At 30.9% G+C, this 18,629-nt stretch overlaps 1 protein-coding gene and 1 long non-coding RNA gene across 5 annotated transcripts in view; one reads left to right on the forward strand and one right to left on the reverse strand.

The window, feature by feature from the left end:
- LOC127730563 (uncharacterized) overlaps positions 1–18,629 on the forward strand; it is a 345,980-nt gene that overhangs the window by 231,904 nt on the left and 95,447 nt on the right. The window lies entirely within an intron of this gene.
- The window catches only part of LOC127730536 (tubulin monoglutamylase TTLL4-like), a 72,467-nt gene continuing 56,490 nt past the window's right edge, over positions 2,653–18,629 (reverse strand). For all 4 annotated transcript variants that reach the window (XM_052238971.1, XM_052238970.1, XM_052238972.1 and 1 more), the window contains 10 exons: positions 18,262–18,390; positions 17,648–17,770; positions 16,863–16,961; positions 15,112–15,246; positions 12,198–12,338; positions 11,339–11,450; positions 10,611–10,821; positions 10,114–10,187; positions 8,373–8,476; positions 2,653–7,809 (listed from right to left, as the gene is read on the reverse strand). In XM_052238971.1, the coding sequence (XP_052094931.1) occupies positions 7,632–7,809; positions 8,373–8,476; positions 10,114–10,187; positions 10,611–10,821; positions 11,339–11,450; positions 12,198–12,338; positions 15,112–15,246; positions 16,863–16,961; positions 17,648–17,770; positions 18,262–18,390 (1,306 nt within the window). In that variant the 3' untranslated portion in view covers positions 2,653–7,631. The remainder of the gene's footprint in view (positions 7,810–8,372; positions 8,477–10,113; positions 10,188–10,610; positions 10,822–11,338; positions 11,451–12,197; positions 12,339–15,111; positions 15,247–16,862; positions 16,962–17,647; positions 17,771–18,261; positions 18,391–18,629) is intronic.

Raw genomic sequence — 18,629 nt, forward strand, 5'->3', positions numbered from 1 at the left:
TACATATGTTGTTTTCAATGTGAAGTTAGTGTCGAAAACTTACATTGACAATTATTTGATGTAAAAATAAGCTTTTCCGAGAATGAATGGTATACTGTATTCTCATTCGTTCACATTCTTTCGTCCATAAGTTTTGTTACTTATTACTCTGTGCTAGGAAGGATTTAATACTTGATTGCTGTTCTTCATATCGGATGACCCCTTGACCCCTGCCTCAGGTTAAATTATAAAAAACAAGTATAAAAAGCTGGCACTATCGACTGATGCTCTAGAAACTGCACATTTAGTGTGAATGATTGATTGATTAAATGGTTCTTAACGCCACTTTCAGCACTATTGTGCTATTTAGTGGAGGTTAGTTTTTATTGTTGGAGGAAGCAGGAGTGCCAGGAGAGAACCACCTACCTTCAGAGGGAAAACTGACAATCCTAGTCAATTAAGATTGGAAGGGAGCACACACCTGCCAAGTTCTAGATTTGAACTTACAACCTCAGTGTTGACAGGCTAGTAATACAGTAGTTCAACTACTCAGACCACTTGGACACCTAGGCCCCACTTTAAAAGTGAGAGAAATAAAAAATATTTCAAGGGTTCAAAATACAAGTATGCTTGGGTGACAAACATTTACTCATACTGCTAATTTTTCACCTGTACAAATGTGTTACAATTCATAGTGTGATACCATCCCAAAAGTAGCTTTAGAGAGTTTTTTAGCAAATGACCTTGACCTATTGACCCAAATTCAATAGGCTTATTCTCCTTCCCTATATCTTCCATCTGTATAACATTCATTCTAAACAAGGAACGGATACTCAAGTTACCATCTGAAAACCATGTTTTGGACAGAAGGACAGACAGACAGACAGACAGATCCACAGACAAAGCATTTACTATATGATCCTGACATTTTTTTCAATGGCATAATAAGGACAAAGTAGTCCACTTTACTATTTATATAAAGTGTTTGAAGAAACATGATCAGACCAGTATGCTTCAGTGTTCAATAAGTAACCAATAGCAGCTTGCTGTGGGGTATGGGTTTTGCTCATTGTTGAAAGCTGTACAATGACCTATGTCATTTGGTCTCTGGTGGAGATTTGTCTCATTGGCAATCATACGACATCTTATTTTCATAATGGTTTCTAACCACAGATAATAGAACTTTTAACAAACATTTCTACATCCACAGTATTTGGCATGCAAAGTAAACAAAGTCTTTTTGTACTGAATATTTTATTTGATAACTAGATTGATAATTCATGTATACTAGGTATATTGGCACTAACACTTAGTTATCAATTAATTTCTAAGATCAACACCTTTTTTGCATATTGTAACTTAAAAATTATCCTGATATCTAGTTTGTTTTACAGTATGATAACCTTACTGCTTTGATTCAGGATCTAAGTCTCAATGAAAAAAACAAATTATTGAACTATATCCTAAAATGCAAATTTCTAAATTAAAAATTAACTTAATTTACGGTTTAAAAAAAATTGACTGTTAAGATTGGTCTGAAAATTTGTAACAGCTGTTCCGCAAAACAATCTATTATATGTCATGACTAGCTAATCACAATATGCCAGGGTCATAGTTCAAGGAATAAATTATATTGGCAATAGCTTATAAACTGGCAAGCTCTTCTTCCTTCAATAATTCCGGTCAGAATTTCAAATACATGTGTATTTTTAATGACTTACTAATTAATCACAACGCCTTTCTTTCCTAAATAAGTTCTTTATTACAGATATTTTTAAAAATATATCATTCAAACATATTAACATTTATCATAGCACAAATAAAGAGCAGATAATGAGACTTAGTTGTAACACATTCAAGGAGCTATCCAGGATATATTGATAATTCTGTAATGTTTATTATTGAAAAAATCTTTATCTGCAATCTTTCACTGACTTCAAAATTTCACCAAGTACATGTATCTCTGTTATTCACACAGAACACACGAAAGTGACAGAGAGTACACTGCATAATGAATTCAAAGTAATGTTTGAGTTACGTTAAATTTAAGAATCCAGATGTTTGCATAGAACAGGGGTGGATCAAGCCATTTATAAATGGGGGGGGGTTCCTAACCAAGGATAAAAGGGGGGTTCCTAACCGGTTCCAACTATATGTCAACATTCAAATGCATTGATCGTCAAAAAAAAAAGGGGGGGGGGGGTTTCCAAAATCTCTCAAAATATATCTTACTTGAAACCGGATTGTCACCCCTTATATCAAAATTTGCAAGCATGACACTAAGATTTTCCTTTGTAGATATTTGGAATTAGTAAAATTTGTATCACAAACCAATTAGCATTTGCAAAAATTTCTTTCCGAAGCATTTGATACACCAGTATATTACGAGGTAAATAAAGCTTTTGTTTTGTTTTTGTTTTTTAATATTCCTACATTGTTGTACTGTTGTCATGGATTGCATGTGCAGTCATGGAAGTGGCCTTTGTTTGAGAGATAAAACCTGATTTTTATTTTTTTTCTAATTAGTTTTAAATTAGTCTTACATATTTTCTTCAAATCTTCAAACATTTTTTTTGAAAGGAAAAACTAAGAAAATGACCTCATCTTGAAATCTTGTCTTTAAAGATGGTTTGCCAAAAGATACCTTAAGCATTGATGTTGATGTTGGTATCATTAGGGTGAGGCTTTTGTTCATATTTAATTTTGCCAAACATTTGTATAGGCTCACAACTAATATTTCTGCCCTAAAAGTGGTAAAATATCATCTGAAATTATATTAATTTATCAGTAACATAATCAAATTTTCCAATTATTGCAGAATTTTATTATTTTTTTTCATTTTCAGGGGCAAAATAATGGCTCCTATTCAATGCTCCTCCTTTCTCAAGCTAAAAGAATCCTAGTGATCAGGTAGTGTATTAACAATATATCACAGAAGCTTCTAGAACAATGAAAGGATGTTTTAATCATATTTAGCCTTTTTCAAGAATCTGTTGTCTAAAAATAAGCAGACTTTTTTATTATTAGAACAATTCTATCCAATCATATCTAGGCTTACATTTGGAATATTACTGCTCAATCATATGCAGGCTTACATCAGAAAGATTACTATCTACATTCAAGAATACTTTGCATGATTGCTAAGAACACAATATTATCACAGAAATTCTTTAAGTACACTGTATACGAGTTGTACTAATAGACTTATCACAACATAATTCTCTTCTTTGGTCTATTATCTAAAAGCAAATAATATTGTAAATTTTGTGGCCAAATAAATCTCAATAGTAGATAATCATTCCAGTCTGATTCTTTACTACTATTATAAGATGAGAATATCTTTTCAGAGTATAAGATTTCTTTTGTTTTTATCCCTTTTATTTATACACATATTGCTGTAGATATCACTTATCTGCTCGAGATGTTGAGGATTCAAAAAGATAAATCTCCTTACCAAAACCATTGCTTACACAGATGATAAAAATCTACATATAAAGTTTACTTGGCCTTTGCAAATAAATAAATAGAAAGTGATGTAATAAATAATATCTATCTACAAACTCAGTTACATAATTAAAAAAAAACATTTAAAAAATCTCCAGCTAATTCTCAACACTAATTTTCTTAATAAAAATTTTAATTTTACAATGTCATTACTTTTCCATGGTTAAAAGTAACCTAGAAAAAAAACAGTATTTTGAAACATGAAATAATTTTATGACTTTTATCATTTTAACCTGAATAGTCAAACTAGCTACCTGATATCTCAAACAATCATTAGTAAAAAAAAATAAAAAAAACAGCAGTACAATTTGAACCCTGTTCTAAAAACCCTGAAGTTTGATTAATTCCCTAATTCTACATATCAAAGGTATTACAAATAAACATAAATATACAACTGAAAAACTAAAATTGCTAAAATCTTTAGCTATTTTTGTACCCGCCTGTCCCCAAATACATCTGATGGAATTTTGTGCCCAACTTTATGTGAATGTGTTGTGTGTAGTTATGATACATTTAAAAACAAATGGACAACTATTCTAGATATAGCACCTTAAAAGTAACAGATTAAAATGAAGTAAAAATGAAAACGCATACCATTTAAAATATGTAAATAAAATAACATCAACAACATAAAAATATCACTGTACGCTGCAGTTTATTAGGGGAATGTTTGACATAACATTGGATTCTGGTAGGAATGTTTTATTTATGTTTGACAAGCATTTTGTGTCATCACTGAAACGTAGTTTTGTACCAATTTCTTATATTATTCTTAATATATTTAATCTAAATTCTATACAAAATAATTAAACAATTTTGTTTCACAAATTTAAAAAAAACAACAAATAATAACTGACAAAGGTCATGACAAGGTCAGAGGACAAAGGTTATAAGCTGGTGATGACAGAGTGTGTTTATTCCAATACATTTCTTTCTTTAATAAAAATACATTAAATGAGATCAGTACTTTTCCTCCAAAATAAATGTGATTGGATCAGTTAAGGTTATTAGTTAACTCTTGTTAATGCTGTGTAAAGGTATTAGAACGTCACATGACTTTGAACAGCAGTGAGAGTCCTTTTCAGGATGACATTCTTAAACTTACGGAAAATAATGTCTTTTCATGGATAACATTCATAATCTTTGAAAAAAAAATGTCCTTTCCAGGGGAACATTCATAATGTTGTTTTGCTTTGCCACTTGCACGAAAAAAAAATGTATTGAAACAAAACTGAGGTTTAGAAGTTATTATAACACAAACTTAGATATGCATTAAGTGATACTTTATAAACAATCAATTTGTAACAGCATTTTTGCGGTAAATTCTTTTCTTTGAAAAGCACTTGGTCCCATTTCTGGTGTACAATCCATATTAAAACAGTAAACTATATGTACAAAAATTAACAACAACTTCAAGACTTAAAAATTACATAAATCATTTAAGGTGTAATAAAATACACCCATTCTTCTTATTTTCTACAAATAAGTCTACAATACTTCATTTATTCATATACTACATCCATTCTTCATATAAAGATATTCCAAACATTCATTCATTCAGTCTCCATAGCATTCATGAACAGGATTTATTTACAAATAAATTATCATCTAAACATTTTTACATTTCCATTCAATAAAACACTTCTAAAAACTTTTGTATCAGAGACATTTAATACAAGAGAGATTATATTCCTAAATCAGGTGACATCATAGAGCCCTTGAGACTTAATAAGAACACACAACCATGAGATTCAAACTTATAAAAAACCATTTACTGAAAGACTTACTTATTTAAGTTCCTTTAAAGACATTGTTTAATAATTCTCATGAAGAAAGAGAAGACCTTAACATAAGTCTACATTTGGCAAAAACCAAGTAAATGTTTGATAACAAAATTTAGCAAGAATAAGTGTCCTCAGGACACCATGCCATGCTCACATTATCATATTGATATGTTCCGTGAACTACGAAATTCGGGTCAAAATCCTTATTTGACATATATGTTTAAAAGGTTCACATCATAATGAAAGCATGAACTAAATTTCAAAGTGACCACAACTTAATACTAATATAAATTGTCGATAAATTTTTAATTAAAACTTTAACCTTATACTTGACCGACAGACTAATAAATGGCTGCACAGATCAGAAAATATAATGCCCTCTACTATCGTAGGTGTGGCATAAACATATAACCTTTTGTAGGCTATTCATCAAAGAATTTAAATAGAAACAATGTAATTTATGACAGATCATGATTAAAATTTTCTGCTGAGAGATTTCATTCTTTGCTAAAATGTAGATTTTATCCAACTTTTCAAAAAAATGAAACAAAATGTACATTTTGTTATCAAAAATTTATGCCATAAGTTGAGCAAACTTCCCTTATTTAATCTAGGTTATATCATAAATTTGAAATACAATTTGGAATGATAGCTTTTATCATAAACCCTGAGAATATATATATATAAAATCAGTGTCATTTTAAGGCCATACCTAAAATTTGTTTAATACAAGACAATAAACTTTCATCTCTCATTCATACTGCACCAGATAGTTGTATTATTGTGTGCTGAGCATCACAATACATTATATACATTAAACACATCCATAATGATAATACTGCACTTAATGGGAAAGACTTCACATAGTAAAAACACTGTCAAGTAATTCTTATCAATCAATAGTTATACAGTTGAAATTATATATCAAATAAATGTTTAAAGTAGTCTTCTATTTAATGGATTTTATTTCTCAGATATGATATTATCTATGTTTTGCTATGAAGTCTGAAAAGAAACACAGTATGGTCAATTATTTCCCTTGAAAAGCTAACTTCTTACCTTTACCACCACATTGATGTAATGATAAGATTTTTTTTTAAGAGATAAAGTATGCATATTGCTTTAAATGTCTCAGTCAAAAATGAATCACCAAATTATGTTGATATCACATTTTTCATAAGAATCCTGAAATACAGGGTGTGACAAGGGCATAATTTAGTATAATTTTCAATGAAATTTGTACATATTATTTATAGATTATTTGTATAAAAGTTGAGATAATGCAACGCAAAGACAGATAGTTCAAGAGCCATGACATCACATTAAATGTAATAACATTGTTATAGAAAGGACACTTTAAAAGTGATTTGTAAAAGTACATATATTTTGGCTAATTTTTAAATGGCTTTCAGATTGCAAATATATACTGCATGAAAGCATTCATAATAGTAAAAAAATATGTAATGTTAAGACTTTCCACTGACCACACAAATTAGTCAAATGTTAAATCATGATTTTGTAAACCTGCATTTTATTCAGGATAAACATGGCCCTTAACACATGTCATCTCTTCTTTATGAATACAATGTGCTGCTAAATGGTAATTGAAAAATTCTCATTCACTGTTAAGAATTATTTGGGAGTCTTTTTCTTTTAAGCAAAATTATATTTTTGAAAAACTTACCACACCAATTTTTCAAGTTCATTGTTCAAATGGTACTGGGACAAATAAATCTTGAAACTATTTACCAGTACTATAGATGTAATCATATTATAACAAATCAATATTTAATCGATTAATTTTTAAAAAAATGGCATCTTTCTTTGTCTGTTCTATGGTCGGGTTGTTGTCTCTTTGACACATTCCCCATTTCCATTCTCAATTTTATTAGTGTCAATATTCATGTAAGGTTCACTATAGTTGTGATTTTTAATGATTGCATTGAAGATAAGCTGTTTATCCAATATTATTTTAATTAATATTGTATTTACTACAATCCTTGACCAGATGTTTTGATCTGTAAAGTCTTCCCTCATTACAATACAACAATTACTGGTGGGAAATAGTGGAATAAATAAATACACATAAAAAGGACAAACTAAAATGTGAACAATGACAAGGTCAACATGAAGTGTGAACCAGCCAACTGTTGTCTCTGACAGTCAATAGAAATAGTCTTCAAATTTCTTAGCTTGAAATTTCCTTCCTTCCTTTCTAGTCTCGCTAGGGTCTACACTGCGAGCACCAGATTCTGTACTGCGGGAGACTGTTGTTGACTTGACTTGGCGCTGATAACGACGTGAGGTGAACATGGGCAAGCTTCCATTAAATATATCTTTAAGCGGGGGCAGGCGGACCGCCAGTCATCTTGGATTGACGGTCACTTTAGCATTTGCGTAACTAGGCGCAGGTGACTGGGCATATGAGGGAGACGGGGTTGTGCTCAGTGACACAGAACCGTTTTGTGATGTGTGACTGGATGCATGCACTGGTGCCTTGGGAGGCTTTTTAGACACTTTTGGCAGCTGTGAGGATGAAGCACTGAAAATAATAATAAACATATGGTATAAAGACAATATAAAGTGGACAAGGTTTTACAACAGCTTGTAATTGTGAATCAGATGGAACAGTTGTACAACAAAATATATGCTGAAAAAATATATCAAACTTTGACAAATATTCTTTTGATTTTTATTAGGTTTGATTTTAAATAAGGCTATTTTGTTTTGTTTTTAGTTTTTTTGGGAAGGGGGATTGAACCATTTAGAGTATTAAATAAAAAAAATAAATACATCAAATCCAGATGAAGAGTTATTCTATATGCCAAAACAAATAAAAAAAAAATTTAGAATTTTTTCCAAAAAGTATTGTTAAATCAAAGTGTATCAAATCAGCAGTCTTTGTTCAATAATATACAAATAACTGATTTAGTTTTAACAGTAGTATCAAAGCTGCATTGAATATCAAATCATGTTGTTTAATCATAAATCACTAAAATAGTTCAATTAAGACATCATAAAACCTCCTCATCAGTGTCCAATAAATAATCCTCATCATTTGCATCAAATATCAATGGCCAGGATAGAGACCTAAGAACTCCGTACCTGTGTTTTATTGACTTTGGTTCCTTGCTCTCTGTGTGTTTTGACAATGGAGCACTCTGCATTCTAAGATCTCTGTGACTATTAAGACTATTGGGAGAACTCCACTACAAAATCAATAAGAGGTTTCATTATGCAAGAGTTAAGTCTTCACTTAAATATGATGGGGTCTTATCATAAAGTTTAATTCTAAAGCAAATGCATTTACCATATAGCCCTGTATAAATGAAGTCGTTTCCAGAATCATGAATCATACTCTGAAAGTATCATTTGAAGCAGGTTATTTCCTTTACTGGGCCAGTATAAATGTTTTGCGGCAATGAAGCTCAAAGTTGTGTCAACAATTAGCGGTTTTTAATCCCTTTTGATTTAAAGATAATACTTGGTTTATATACATATAGAAATTAATCATGGTCTTTTGCCTTCGGACATACTTGTAATCCAACTCGATTATAAAGCTGGTTATTTTTGTGAATTAAAATAAAACTGTTTTTTGTTTTTTTTTACTTCTAACTGTTGCTCTGCAATGCAGGGAACCAGTATTTATGACAGTATACTTCCCAACAAGGAAAATAATTTGTATCTAATTGTAATTTTTAAATCAGATTCAGGCTTTTGGATGTGAATTTCAAGAAAATAAGATAAAAATCATAATCATTTCACCATTAATTCATTGTGTATATAAAATGCAGGAAACTAAACTAGAGGTTCCATGGAGCATGAATTGCCATAGAAACTAAGTGATGGAATAATCTTTAATTAAAATAAGTTTTTGAGTTTGGTATAAATCTTCAGTGTATATAGAATAAATAGCAGAAAGCTTTATACAGTCATTAGATCACCTGCCATTCTGTATTAAGCTTTCTGCTATTTATTCTATATACACTGAAGATTTATACCAAACTCAAAAACTTATTTTAATTAAAGAACCTTAGTGAGCGCCCTCACATACCCCACGTCCCCACATTGTCATTGGAGAAATAAAATAAGTGTAAGAAAACAAATTGTATCAGAAAAAAAATTTAATCATAATTCCCTGTCAATATGCACATCTACATAGTATGTTCTTATTATCTACACAGTTTCATGAAATTCTGTAGTGTGGTTTGAGAGGAGTTGCGATGACAAAAGGTTGCAGTAGTATATTGGGCAAATAAGTTCAAAGGGGCATAACTCCTGGAAAAAAAATTGAATCGTAATTTCCTGTCGATATGCACATCTACATAGTATGTCCTTATTATCTGAAAAGGTTTCATGAAATTCTGTTGTGTGGTTTGAGAGGAGTTGCGATGACAAAAGGTTGCAGTAGTATATTGGGCAAATAAGTTCAAAGGGGCGTAACTCCTGGAAAAAATATTGAATCGTAATTTCCTGTCGATATGCACATCTACGTTGTATGTCCTTATTATCTGAAAAGGTTTCATGAAACTTTGTTGTGTGGTTTGAGAGGAGTTGCGATGACAAAAGGTTGCAGTAGTACATAAAGTAAATAAGTTCAAAGGGGCGTAACTCCTAGAAAAAAAATTGAATCGTAATTTCCTGTCGATATGCACAACTACATAGTATGTCCTTATTATCTAAAAAGGTTTCGTGAAATTCTGTTGTGTGGTTTGAGAGGAGTTGCGATGACAAGAAATAGGACTGACGGACTGACGGACGAACGGACAGACGGGTCAAAAACATTATACCCTCCGTAACTCGTTGCATGGGGTATAATAAATAATGTATAACTGCCTATATTTACCTGATGATGAGGACTAGATGATGGGTTTTCTAAATGAACTCCTTCTTCACAAAATGCTTCCAGAAGAAGAATACCTGAAACAATTATTGACAATATTTCAGGTGAAATCATAAGTTTTAAAAGGCGACTGTTCTAACAGGTTTCATTGTATCACATCTACATCAATGAAAATTATATCAAACATCACTGTATGAATGAGATTAATTCTTGTTTTCTTGTTTCTTCACATTTATATACAAGATACTTTATAATTTACTCATGACAATATTTAGGTAAGAACTGATTTTAAATTGTGAGTCTGAAAAACAAAATAAATAGACACACATAAGTTTAATTCTTTGGATATGCTACATGACAATGTATTCTTTTACAACAGCCTGATGACATGTTTTTTATTCACTTTGGTCTTGGTGTCACATTGCCAATCTTACCACATCTCCTCATTTTTATATTGATTTTTTGTCTGATCGTGTAATGTAACTTGGCCATAATAATACCTTTCTGTTCCATTCTGTTAAATCTCTGCACCCACTGATCCAACAGTAAGTTATAATACCTGGTTGATTCAAAAAATCGTAGGTATTTGTGTGTACTTGGTGTGGGGAATACCCTCTGGAAACCCCCTTTCCGACTGTCTTCGTCTATACTCTCGATCAACACTCTCATGTCATCTGGTGTTAAAACATCTAACATTGTCTGTAGAGTTTGCTGTAATGAAAATAAATTTCCTCAGTGTTATCTTTTCTTGTTTATAACTTTTTTTCTATCCTCAATGAGGCCATGGATTTGATTTTCAGATATGGAATAAATAGTATATTACTATTTCAGTCTGTCAAACACAATTCAACATTGAACATAAAAATATTTTTTTGACCGCCTACCATAGTAGAGGGGCACTATGTTTCAGTTCTGTATGTGGGTTTAAGTTTTGGTAAGATAGATTAAAGTTTTGAATTAAGGTAGATTAAAGTTTTGAATTAAGGTAGATTAAAGTTTTGAATTAAGGTAGATTAAAGTTTTGATATAAGGTAGTTTGTGGTCACATCAACTTGAAACTTGTTAATTATGAAGTGAACTGTTTTAAAGCCAAATTAGGGTTTCAACTCAGACTTCCTAGTTCTCTGTGCATGGAAGTGTGATAGTGTGGAGGAGGCATGGTGTCCTATGGTCACATATTCTTATTTAACCACAAAAATAAATAAATATCAAATTGTAGGTAACTTACGTCATCTTGGTGTCTTTGGCAGTAAAAGGCATGCTTGGCTCTCTCATCTGGTGCCATCTGTTGGGTAAACAGTCGTTTGTCCATACAGTAATCATTTGGTGGATGGTATGAACTGTGGAAATTTGAAATAAAATAAATGACTTGTTTAACTCTAACATAGTATATAATGAAAGAACCTTAAAGGAAATGCTTGAATACCCCAGACCAATGGAAAGAAAGTCAACCTCATCCCAAAAATTGTTCCCCATTTGGAATACTTAAATTAATTCAAAGGTTTCACTCCTTAAATAAAAGTGTAAATCTTATTTAGAATATTAAGGGTCAGGCAAAAAATGAGTGGTTACCCACATGACTTGAATAATTATGAGATGTTTGTACCACCTCCCAAATTGTATCCTAGGTTTTAATTAAGTTAAAATGAAATCAATTCTAAAGTGGATCCAATAGAAATGAAGTTACCTCAGTCTCTGGAATATAAAGAGCTATTTTTTCATCAGTGATGGCACCTGTGCCTTATAAAAGGATGTGTTTTGAGTTTGTATTTTTCTGAGTTTCAGGGCAAATGTTGGTGGAGATCATCACAAACATGTTATCCAGCCCAGACACATTATTCTAACTCCAAGTCGACAAGTCTTTGACTTTATTCTGAATGCTACGTTCTTAGAGGAATATCAGCAAATCCAATTTTAAAGTCTTTGGTTATAAATACTTTCTATTAAACGAGACCTAATATACAGAAATATATAAAATGAATACCAATTTGAATACTGAACATTCTATTTTCATAGTATGTAATTATCCCATAAAATATAGATGTAAAAAAACCTGTAGTGTACATATCCTAGAGTTGTATGTATACCTGAATTCTGTAGCACTTGTTCCTGGAGCACTACTGTGTGACACATCTGTCTTATCTGGTATTCGGAATCCAGCAATGTTAAATAGATCTCTTATCATGTGTCCTTTGATATTAATGTCAAGCTGAGAATTGGAATGAAGACTGAAATTGACAAAAGCAGAATATCTAATTTTCTTCACTTTCTTTTCTTTTGTATAGCAAGACATTTATTTAATTCATTCTTCTTTTAAGGAGTGTCAATGAGCTTGTGATCCATGTCAGGTCTCAGGTGTGAATTAAAAACACAGGTAAAAAGAGATTAGCGATCATTAGCAAATATTTCCCGGAGGCATTAATATAGTTACCAAGAGGGCCCTCAGGATTATAATACTATACTGGAGTGGCAGTTTTATTACAGGAAGGGGATAACAAAACAAAAACATGTGAAAAAAATGGCGATTAAGAAACCGATCTCAACAAAACAGTTTAATTAATGACTCCAAATGGTAAATTTTTTTGACATCGCAAACGTTTCTTTCGATTTTGAAGACGAAATTAAAACCGGATGTTTTGCGACAAAACTAAAATGAGTAATTCCGGGATTCATTTGTTTATCAAATTGACAGGAAATCACCTGCTTTATAAATTTTATACCTTTAAAAGTGTTTGATTATTACAGATAATAGTTGCACTTGTTTTATTTAGCATAAAATCATAACGATTAAGTGTCTAATTTGTTGAAAAGAGTTTCACGCATGCATATTACATAGTAAAAAAGCATGTGTGTTACTCTTGAAAAATTACTTTTTTCTAGGTAAATTAAAGGAGTAGGTCCTGTAAGGGCAGATTTTGGCCTCAAAATTCAGGTTCATCAGATGAAAGATTTTGGACACTTTTTAAACACTTAAGTGTCTAATTCAGTCGATTCAATTAGTTTATGTGAAAGATTTTAACTGATTTAGTCATTAAAGACGCTCAAATTTAAGCTTAAATATGAAAAATCTATCAAATATGCCATAATATGTCACTATTCAGATGGTTTTTGTCAAAAATGAAAGTGGCTGCATCCTTGTTCATTCTCAACCTTTATATATGTTATTTATTATCATCAAATACAACTTACATTTAAATATTAAGAATGAACACAAATGCGGCCACTTCCATTTCCGACGGAAACCGTCTAAAAATTAACCAAAATGCAAAAATTTCGAAGATTTCAATAATTAAGCATGACTTAATGATGCTAGTACCCAATGCATGTGAATTGTATTGTCAAAAACAGCCAATATTTATGTAACAGAAGTATTCTTCTTTCCAATAAATAGCTAAAAAAATTACATTTTAGCAATGTTGTAAAACTGCTATATTTTGGGGCCAAAAAGGGGTCTTACTGGGTCTACTCTTTTAATTTTTAAATCAGAATCAATGATTGTCTTTGCTGAAAAATAATTAAATAATGAAGGCAGTTGTCATGGAATTATAATTTCTATATAATATTAGTTCTGAGCTTGTGATCCATGTCAGGTCTCAGGTGTGAATTAAAAACACAGGTAATGATATTGTTTTTGTTTGACAATTGATTTTGATAATGTGTTATTATAATGTGATTACTTTTAGTTTTTTTTTTTTCTCTCATGGCTTTATTGAAGGTACCCCCTCCCTTACCTCACAAATCCTTGGGGACACTCAGCTGTTACCATCTGTGTTATGGACATTTATGAAATTTAATCATTGGTTGTTTCAAAAATTTCACTCATCCCCCAAGAATTTCTGGGGATAAACTGTCAAATTTCATACAAATTCATTCTCATAGCCTCCTTATAGGCTTCCTCGTTGTCTCATTATAGGCTTCCTCATAGCCTCATAGGCATGATAGCCTCATAGGCTTCCTGATAGCCTCACGCATTTATTTTGAACCATTGTTCCAATTGGATTGGTGTGATGTCAAGCCAGAGGTCTATACTTTGCTACTTTTCAGTATGCACATAGCTAGGCTCTTTCTTGGTTTAGGCATGGAGCAAAAAATTAAAATTTTCAGCTGAGTAGATTCCCCAAGGGCCAAATTATAAGTGATGTATATATAAAATAAAAGTTTTAATTCAATTATGATTTATGTTTAATTCAAACATGGATACCACTGGCATTGCCACACAATATTTCCCAGGAGTTTATTTACAAGATAGGTTATAACAGGAAAAAATTAGGTTGATAATAATGTTGATGTGAGCACTAAATCCTTAATTTTACATATCATGAGTTCAAATGGTGAGTTCTAAAAGAAATCAGGGGTAATTAAATTATTTAAATTACTATGAACTCATTATGTGTGACTTTGAGGATTTTGTTCACTGACACATTTATTAGCAAAAGTTGAAACATAGGGCAGAAAGTTACATCAGGATGGTTCAATTGTCAGGTCAAAGAAATTTGCAAGAAGGTATCAGGTTGGATGTTTACTCAGGTGTTAACACACATTTCCCTATTACATAACAGACTAACACTTACCAAAGAAAAGATACAGTATAAACAACAGACAATTAAAATAAGATTAGTACAACATCACATCAAACATAAATTAATTTACCCTAAAAATATTTACAAAGAATCAGAACACAATGCAAACATGGAACAAATGACATTTAAACATATTCAGGACCTTTTCTGAGAATTTTGTATAAACCAAGGTTAATATACTTTTCCTCTTAAGATTTATAACCAATATCAAAAGTAATTCTTTGTTTTATAAGCTGTAATAACAATGATCTCATTGATTCTGATGTGGGCCAAGCATTGGAATATTACATTAACTCATGTAATCTTTCCCAAAGTAGACATTACATTTCATCAAAGAAATAAAGACCTCAGACAACTAAAGAGTTTGAGCTGTAATAAAATAAATTCTTAAAATTATGAAACACAAAATTTATAATATTACCTGGGTGAAATATTCACTTCTAAAATCCATGGTTTCAAACTTTCGTCCAACATAATATCAAATCCAAATAGTTCATGACAGCAGTATCGACTCTTACTGTTAGACTTAATTAAACTGTTGATAGGAGATTCAGCACTGAAAACAGATACAACATACAAAAAGAGTTCAATAAAAAAAATAAAAAATTCAATGTCAATGAATGTTATATTGTGTTAATTATCAACTACATAAATGTTTATACTTTCCCTCATGTACTTAAAATGTATATTCCCAAATCAGTAAGATATATTGTGATAACAGCTACTTCTCAACAAGTCATCAATCTTAACTTTAAAACTAATATTGTTATGAGTTGTACTGGTTTGCTGCAGCATTACATAGCCATAGTGAGTACTAAATGATAAAAGATATGTTCCCTTGATATTCAATCATCCTAGCTGTATACACAAATCAAAATAAGTTTGTTAAAACAAAACCTAGTAGTATAGATACAAATCAAATATTCTGTGAAAACTGACATGGAATATGCCAGAGTTATAAAATCTGTTCATTATAAACTTTTTATTGCGGAAAAACCATGCTGTTAGGGAAATATATCATATACAGTTATAACATTAAAGTTAATTTGAAAAATCACTGCTATTAAATTCACAGAAAACAAAATGTTACTGGATAACAAAGCATTATACAGTATATTTGAAAACTAAATAAAAACAGAGTTCCGATGTTCCCCGCGTGCACATATTTTATCTATCCAAGGTACAAGGGCAATAATTAAAAATAACACTTTTTTGTTCTTTAAAACTTTTTATAAATATCTTTAATAGATAAATGAAAGCTTCTGACAGCAATTGAAATGTGATTTCCGTTAAAATTAATATTTCCAAGGGGCATAACTCGTTAAAAATATTTGATCAGCACTTTTTTCAAAAGTGTCAAAGACATTGCTGATATAAACATTTGATATAAATTTCATAAAAATCTGGCAAGAATTGTATACATGAGAGCACTAACAAGGCCATTTCTGTTATAATTAATATTTCCAAGGAGCATAACTCTTTTAAAATAGTTGATTTGCACTGATTTTCAAACTCGTCCAAGACCTTGATGATATAAACTTTTAATATAAATTTCATAAAAATCGGGTAAGAATTGTACATGTGAGAGCGCTAATAAGGCCATTTTCCATAAATTTAATATTTCCAAGGGCATAACTCTTTTAAAAAAAGTCTATTGGCCACCATTAAAGGGCTTGTCCGAGTTATTGCTAATATTAACCTATAGTATAAGTTTTATAAAAATCTGGCAAGAATTGTATTCGTGAGAAAACTAACGAGGCCATTTTCCATAAATTTAATATTTCCAAGGGGCATAACTCTTTAAATAAAAGTTGATCTGCCATCATAATAGAATTTGTCCGAGATATTGCTTATATTAACCATATTATAAGATTTATAAAAATCTGGCGAGAATTGTACCTGTGAGAGCGCTAACAAGACCGGACGGACACCTGATATTTCTTGTCCCAGGAAAAAGCGTGCGAGGGGGACAATAACAAAACACTTAGCCAGCAACCTTTATTTTATACATTGGAAAAGAGGATATGTGATAGATGTGAACAAAGCATAAATCTCATGAAATACTATGAAAAAACGGTATATCAAAGGTCATGACTTTTATTCTCCATCATGATAATTGATGCACATTACCATAAACTTGATTAACAGTAAACAGAAATGTTAAATACATACCATATAATAGTTTTCACTACTAAATCTTTTATACTATCCCATATGGCATTTGTGTTGATCCCTTGTCGTTTCATGTAATTCCACAAAGCTTTCAATCCCCTGAAATATCAAATTTGTATATTTAACTAATTGAAAAAATATATATTTTCCATCTGAATTAAGGGTTATTATATTATTTGAATATAAAATTCAACTATTGACAGTAAAAAAAAAACAACAGGAGAATTTGTCTCTCCTATGTGTATTTTCCGTCTTTCAAGTGAAATGTCTTTTGATCTGATTGAATAGCAACGAAGCTACCACTTACAAGAACAAATTAAAATTGGCCTTCAAGCACAGCATATGAAACTACACGTTGATTTTGTTTCCCATGCCTTAAAAGTCCTCAGGGAGAATTATGTTTATGGAATTTTTGTTGTTGCTTTTTTTGTGATCCTCTTACAGTGCAAGTCTACTGGTTCAAATGGTTAACAAGAGATCATTGTAATAATGTTTTGCACTTGTTCAGAAATTAAAAAATATCTTTTTATCTCAATTTTTATCAATTTTATACATATTTTTTACCTTTAGTTTCTTATAAATGTCAGCTCCATGAAACCTACATTCTTTCAGTTGAGTAGGCATCAACATTCAATAAATTGTACTTAGGAATATTCTTCACTGGGTGAAACCAGTTTTTTTTTTTTTTTAAGCTTCCACCCCCTCCCCCCCTTTTCTGTCTTCCCTGAATAGTATACATGTTTAAATACACTAAAAATATGAAAATAAGATCTATTTGAATATACCATTTATGTCCCTGACACACTCCTTCATCCCCATTAGCCTGGTAATCTGCATTTTTCTTATTCACACTGTAGTTTGTTAAATGCATGAACTTGTTGTTCAAATTCTTCATGGAAGATGAGTACCTAAAATAAGATATGACTTAAACTAATTTTTTTTTTTTAAATAACTTCTATGGCAAGTATGCCTGAGTACTAGTGTCAGGCTGTACTACAATTCCACAATCATTCCAATGAAAACCTACATCAAATAAATCAATACACTTAAACTTAAATATAGCATGTTGACTTTTCATGTTTTCCTTTACTTTTAACTTTAATTGATTTTTATTTGTGGCAGTTCTTTTAAGGTTTTGCCAAGTTTTTGTTAAGAAATTGTGTTCACTGTCAATTATGAATTAACACTTCATATTTCTTGTTTTCCAATACAATACAAATTATTATAATTAAATTTCCTTCATAAGTGCATGTGTGCTTGAATCATAAAATATAAGCAGATTTGGACCTTCTTTCTATTTGTTGTCAAGAAAATCAATGAGGGATAACTAATAAAACAATTCTGTTAACAACTTTAGAGTAATCCTTAAAGTAATGCTGGGTCTAAGAAACATACTTACTTGCAAGAAGCAAACCTAGCAAGACCATCTTCAAACACATAGATCCTAAGTGGATCATAACTGCTGACGTAAACATACACTCTCATGTCAAATTTACTATCGTTGATGAGGTAGGGTCGGCTTAAATACCTGAAATAATAATTACAGGTAATTTTGGAAAGTTGATTAAATAACTAAAAACATTAAATTTGCATAAAAACTCATGTTATTTGGAAAAGGGAAAAGGGATTAATGATGTTTCTAACAAAAAGGGAAATTTATGTCAAATCGAAAACTAATATCCATCATAGTATTATAATACAATGAGAGATCATGTAGACCAAGTAAGAACTAGGCATATTAACTAGGTCAGCAATTTTCAACTTGAA

This window comes from Mytilus californianus, unplaced genomic scaffold (assembly GCF_021869535.1).
Source record: "Mytilus californianus isolate M0D057914Y unplaced genomic scaffold, xbMytCali1.0.p SCAF_2, whole genome shotgun sequence".
Lineage (NCBI taxonomy): Eukaryota > Metazoa > Mollusca > Bivalvia > Mytilida > Mytilidae > Mytilus > Mytilus californianus.